General features: G+C 39.5%; 1 protein-coding gene across 1 annotated transcript in view; it reads right to left on the bottom strand.

The window, feature by feature from the left end:
- Positions 1 to 793: 793 nt before the first annotated feature.
- LOC125025783 overlaps positions 794 to 6977 on the bottom strand; it is a gene marked incomplete at its 5' end in the record, with an annotated part of 9942 nt that continues 3758 nt past the window's right edge. The window contains 4 exon segments of the mRNA XM_047614006.1: positions 794 to 1797; positions 2898 to 2988; positions 3445 to 3552; positions 5089 to 5262. Coding sequence (XP_047469962.1) covers positions 2939 to 2988; positions 3445 to 3552; positions 5089 to 5262 — 332 coding nt within the window.

Below are 6977 nucleotides of genomic sequence, written 5' to 3'. Positions count from 1 at the left end.
AGTTCTGCTACATCAGCCTCCCCCTTATGTCATGAGGCCTCCTTTTAACTTCAATCAGCCCTCACCCAATGAACTCCTCTTCCTGTTCCTGCCTCCACCCTTCCTCTTCCCCCACTCCCCCCCCCTCCCCCTCTACCTTCCCCTGCTTTCACCTCGACTCTTCCCCTCTCCTCCACCCCCACCCCTTCCCCTTTCCACGCTCCCCTTCCCCCCTCCCCACTCCCACCCCTCCCCTCAATGGTTCAAAGCGCCCAATGGCAGCCGAGCATTCGCAGACGTGTATTTGAAGTTGTGGACGCACGCAATTTCTCCTTCGGCTATTTTTAACTTGGCCGAATAATGGCCTTTATTGACCAGCGCCAGGGGGGCCGAGGGTCTCCTCGTTTTCTTTTCCGCGCTCCTTCCCATTTCCCCTCGTTATGCTATCTTCCTTGTCTGTCTCGGTTTATCACGCTCTTCCTTGAGAGGTAGAAACAGATTGTCTGCGTTTGTCTGTTTGTCTTCCCGAACACATTTCTCATGGCTTTTATGTCTCTCCTTATTTTTTTTTTTTTTTTTTTTTTTTTTTTTTTTTTGCCAGGGGTGATGAGTCAGCCTCCGCACGTGTCATTTCATCATGCTCCGATTTACAAGCCAGATGGCTATGTTTCATAATATCAATGCAACTTTAACAAACTGGCCAGGAGAAACGCGCACGTGGATACAAAGAAAACAAAAAAAGAAATATGTTTTGTATTCATGACATATCCACATAGAAAAACAAAACATAACTTGGACTAATAAAACACAACAATAATGGTAATTGTAACAGTAATCTTTATTTCCAACTTTACAAGAACATACATGTATATAAGGGGTTAGAGTATATATATAAAGGGGGCGGGGGTGACAAGGAGGGGCGGAGGTCGGGGGAGGGGGTACAAGAGGCGTTGTGGAAAAGGGGACAAAAATTACCTTTAGTATTGTACCTCCAACATCTAGTAGGCCTTTGAGCTTGCAGTGGAATAATCCATATACCCCGCGCACAGAGCCACTGTGCTTCAGGGCTGCAGTGAAGTTCATCCCAGCGAAGCCAGGTACTCGTTTGCAGTCTTGAGTTAAAATGAGGTTTGTGAGTTTTTTTCCTTCCTGTGAGAGAGGTTGCAGAGAACCGCTCTTCAGTCCAAGAACCCGCGATTCTTTAAGAAAGAGCAAGGTCTCATTTTCTTTTCCCTTTCTGCTAGGTTCTTGGTTTTGGTGTGTTTATATATATTTACATACATATCTTAAAGTTAACAAGTATAAAGACTGAATTTTTATGGAAACACTGGAATACATACAGCCGACGAACGGAAAGACGCATAACTTCGTGACAACACAACAGGTGACTTCCAACACAACAACAAACAGCGCTGGCACAGTGATTGAGTGTACCGCCGCCAAATAATTTGTATTTATCATTATTATCATTTGTTTTATTTTTTCGTAAGAAATTCGATAAATATCTGACCCATCAACCTTTATATTATCTAAACTTTCCCTCCATCTCTATTCGCTAAGAACTACAAATATACTCTGCACTTTCTATCTTCCCAACAGATAGAGTGTTTAACAGCGGTAACTTATCATACAAGCGCTCAAGAAACAGTTTCTAAGTAACTCTAACGCTAAAGCAGCTGTCTCGCTCTCCACCAGGTAAACAGGTGCTCGAGGACTGATGTGTTTGTACCTGGCTTTTAGACCCGACTTTTATCACAGATTCCTGCATTCTCGTCTTTCTCCTTGCCTTTGATGGTCACGTAACCTGTGCTCTTCTTGCTAATTGCGGGGGAAGGGTGGGTAGAAAATGTCATTATTATCATGGTTATTATTATTGCTATTATATATGATTATAGCATCTTAAATAATAATAATAATAATAATATTAATAATAATAATTATGACTATTATTATTATTATTATTATCATTATTAATATCATAATCTCTATATTATCATCATTATTATTATAATCAGTATTATTATAATGATCATTATTTTTATAACCATCATTTTTATTATTATTATTACTATCAATATTATTATAACTATTATTATTTTTATTATCATTAATCTTAGTCTCATTATTACTATTATTATTATCATTGTTATTATAATTATTATTTCATTGTCGTTATAATTTTTATCATTATCATTATCATTGCCATTATAAGTTTTATCATCATTACTTTAATAATTATTATCATCAATATCATGTAGTACTATTATTTTATTATTATTATCGTTACTCTTATTATTATCATATCATTATTACTAATCTTACTATCATTAGTGTTATCATTACAATTATCATTGTTATAATTTCATCATTAGCATTATCATCATTGTCCTTTCCATTATCATTATCATTTTATAATTATCATCATTTTTATAATTTTATTACATTATCATCACTATCACTAATATCATTATTACTATCATCATCGTTAACATTGTCATTATCGTCATTATCATTATCATTATCATAATTATCATTACAATTATCATTGTTGTCATCTACCATCAAGAATATATCATCAACATTATCATCATTATTATTACCAATGTTGTTTGGCTGTTATTACCATTATTATTGTTCCTAAACTCATTATCCTCCCTTCAAAACCACAATCATAAATATTACCGTTATAGTTAATACGACCACTATCATTACTGCCACTACCACTGCCATTCTCAGTATCAGGACAGGGACACGAAATGAACCCGGAGCCTCGAAGACTGAAGCGTTCGAGCTCCGTGCCCATCCGTCGGGGCCTCCGCCATGCAGGAGCTTAGGTCCCTCCTCCTCCACGGGCGGCGTTCGCTTCGGAAATCAATATTTATCACACGAGATCAGCCTCGCGCGTCTTCGCTTCTTACCTTCCACGAGGAAGACCCTCCAGCGCCTGAACGACCGCCCTTCAGGCCACGGCGACCATGATGGCGATCAGCGTCCAGAAGAATCCGGCAACTGTAAGGACGTGACAGAGAGACCCGATTGGTGCGTTTCAAAGCAGACTTTGTCTTGAGGATTTTCATTGGCTGGAGGGATTGCTCTGAGGGAGGCTCGTGTGGAGAGTCACTGTTTTGAATTGCTGTTCGAAGCAGAGTGATCGCCAGGGAAATGCTTTACTGAAGCCTCATGAGAGAAGAGGTTGCGTTAAAGTAATACAATATGGCTAAATAAGAATGGACCCACGCACATTCAGGCACGCATGCAAGCACACTCATACACACATGTATGTATGCACACACACACACACACACACACACACACACACACACACACACACACACACACACACACACACACACATATATATATATATATATATATATATATATATATATATATATATATCAATGTTAAGTTGAAAGTCAGGAATTTTTAACACCCGCTTCCACCTCCTAACAAGAAATGACTAACCTGTAACCGAGGTTCCCGCACTTGCTATGAGCACAGGTGATATCAACGTCCTCCCTGTTACGGCTGTTGCTGTTGATTCGCACCTCACGCTCGTGCTGTTGGGGTAATCTGAAAGGAACGGAAATGGAACATACAAAAGAAAGAACTGGAATAATAATAATAAAAATCTCTCCGCAAAATGAGTTTCCTTAATGCAATTCTTAGGAGACGAGGCGGCGGTGTTCTGTATATCATTCTGACACCTTGATTAGATATTGCATAATTATAATGCGGAATTAAACGAGGCAAACTTGACAGAGTGAAATAGCGCCCTGGAAGAGGAAGAGGCCGAGCGACGTGATAATTGCATAACAATTAGGAAGAAATATGCGGAAGCAGAGCAAAGTATATTGGCAAGAGGGAGAGGGAGAGAGAGAGAGAGCAAGAGGCGGAGGAGAAAGAGAAAGAGAGCGAGAGTCAGACTGAGAAAGGGAAAGAGAAGGAGCAAGGGAGAGGCAGACTTACAGAGTGTACAAAAAAAAATACTTCCAGACAGAGGGACAGAAATAAAAAGAAGCTTAAACAGTCCTCAAGAAGTCACCTTTTCTCATCGTCGAGAAAGCCCTGACGACGGAGCGCGCGACAGCCATTCAGAAAGGCAGAAAACATTGGCGATAAAGAGAAGAGACAAATACGTTTGAAAAAGTTCCTCTTGTCACCGTGGATGTAATGCAACCAAGAGCCCAGAACACTTAAAGAAAGACAGAAAGAGGGATATGGATATATACAAACATAGAAATAGAAGAGGGAGGAAACTATTAATAAAGAGGGAGAAAGGAAACAGAAATAGATGAGTTTTTAACTTATTTCTTGTCATCTTGGAAGTCATTAACCATAAATGGAAATAGAAGAAAGCGGATTAAAAATAAAGATAGAAAGGCTTTGGTGATAAAGAATGAGAGAGACACAATTTAATTTCTCAGAAGGAGGGCACAGAGAAAACAAAAGGCAAGAAAAGGTACACCTAGATATAAAATAGAAAACGTTCTCTCTTGCCGCCGAGGAAGTCCCGGCATCGAAAGATGGAGACAGGAAGAATAGAAAGATAAACAGAAAATCGAGAAAGCCAAAAAATTACCAATTCCTTTCTTGCTACCACAGAAGTCCTAACATCCGAGGCGAAGGGAGAAGAGAGGAAGGAGAGAAAATCGAAAACGACATAAAATCTGGAAGTTTCTTAGCGCTTGGGAAGTCCTGGCGGAATCGAGAAAGACGTGTAATTATAATCCACCTTCTTGCCACCCGAGGAGACCGACGCCGGGCAGAGAGGGGAGGAGGAAGCGAGGGAGAGAAGGAAAAGGAGGAGGAGGGGAGAAACAGAGGGGGAAGAGGAGAGAAGGGAAAGGGGGAGGAGGGGAGAAAAAGAGGGAGGAGAGGAGAGAAGGGAAAGGGGGAGGAGGGGAGAGAAAGAGGGGGAAAAGGAGAGAAGAGAAAATGTTAAAAAGGGAAGAGAAAGGAGGGAAAAAGAAGAAATGAGAAAGACGGAAGAGATCGAGAGGAAATCAGAGAATGAGGTAAGATAAAAGAGATAGTGGAAAAGGAAAGCGAGAAGATGAAAGCGAGATCAAGAAGAGAAAAGAAAGAGAGCAGAAAGACCTTCCTTACCTTCGGGGAAATCGTGACAGCCGAGGGCCCAGTACCCGGGCGTGAAATCCGTGAGGGAAGTATCAAACGTCTTGAACATGATTGAAGATGAGATGTTGAGTTCCTGAGTGCAATTGCAAGCAAGATTGAGGCTGCTGCTGGTCACCGTGCAAGGCGGGGTTGACGTGCGGGATCCTGAGGGGTTCAAAGAGGTCAGGTCAGGTCAGACGCGGTTACTATGGGGATGGGGGGGGGGGGTGAGGGGGGATTGATGGTGGGGTCGGTGGCGATTGAGAAGGTGATGATACAGATGGTGAGAGCGATAGTGATGGAGTAGAGTAAATGATGGTGGCGATAGTGGTGTTGACGATAACTGGGATGGCCATGAGAATTATGGTGATGATGGTAACTGAAGATGAAGGTGAGAACTGTGGTGATGAGAAAGCAGATATGACTGCGAAAAGGGATGGTAGTGAAGGCCACAGTCCATGCTGACAGCTGGAAATGATGGTGATAATGACAATGGTAATGATAATAATAACAACAAAGTAAAGGTGATGAAGGTGAAGATAATGTTAATGATGATGGTAGTTGCTCCCGCTGCTGCTGCTGCTGATGATGAAGATGATTGATGATGATGATGATAATGATATGATGATGATGATGATTGATGATGAAGATGATTGATAATGGTGATGATTGATGATGAAGATGATTGATGATGAAGATGATTGATGATGATGATGATTGATTGATGATGAAGATGATTGATGATGGTGATGATTGATGATGAAGATGATTGATGATGAAGATGATTGATGATGATGATGATAATGATATGATGATGATGATGATTGATGATGAAGATGATTGATAATGGTGATGATTGATGATGAAGATGATTGATGATGAAGATGATTGATGATGATGATGATTGATTGATGATGAAGATGATTGATGATGGTGATGATTGATGATGAAGATGATTGATGATGAAGATGATTGATGATGATGATGATAATGATATGATGATGATGATGATTGATGATGAAGATGATTGATTAATGTGATGGTGATGTGATGATGACGATGATGATGATGAAGAAGATTGATGATGATATGATGATTGATGATGAAGTGATTGATGATGTGATGATGATGATGAATGATGATTAGATGATGAAGATGATTGATGATGAGATGATGAATGATGTAATGATATGATGAAGATGATGATTGATGATGAAGTATGATTGATAATGGAGATGATTGATGATGAAGAATGATTGATGATGAAGATGATTGATGATGTGATGATGATTGATGGTGATGAGTGAGATATATTGATGAGTGGATGATAAATTGATGATGCAAAGATGATTGATGATGGAGAGATGATGAGATGGAAGATGATATGAATTGATGATGAAGAATGATTGATGATGAGTGATGATGATGGTAAATGATGATGGTGATGAAGTGATGATTGATGATGAAGATGATTGATGATGCTGATGATGAAGATGATTGATGATGATGATGATGATTGATGATAATGATGATGGTGATTGATGATGACGATGATGATTGATGATAATGATGATGATGAAAATGATTGATGATGAAGTTGATTGATGATGATTGATGATGATGGTGATGATGAAGATGATTGATGATGATGATGAAGATGATTGATGATGATGATGATGATGATGATGATGGTGATGAAGATGATTGATGATGATGATGATGATGATGATGAAGATGATTGATGATGATGATGATGATGATGGTGATGATGATGATGATGATGAAGATTGATGATGATGATGATGATGATGAAGATGATTGATGATGATGATGATGATGAAGATGATTGATGATGATGATGATGATGAAGATGATTGATA

The sequence above is a fragment of the Penaeus chinensis genome, chromosome 5 (genome assembly GCF_019202785.1).
Source record: "Penaeus chinensis breed Huanghai No. 1 chromosome 5, ASM1920278v2, whole genome shotgun sequence".
Lineage (NCBI taxonomy): Eukaryota > Metazoa > Arthropoda > Malacostraca > Decapoda > Penaeidae > Penaeus > Penaeus chinensis.
This window is presented reverse-complemented; position numbering and strand designations above follow the sequence as displayed.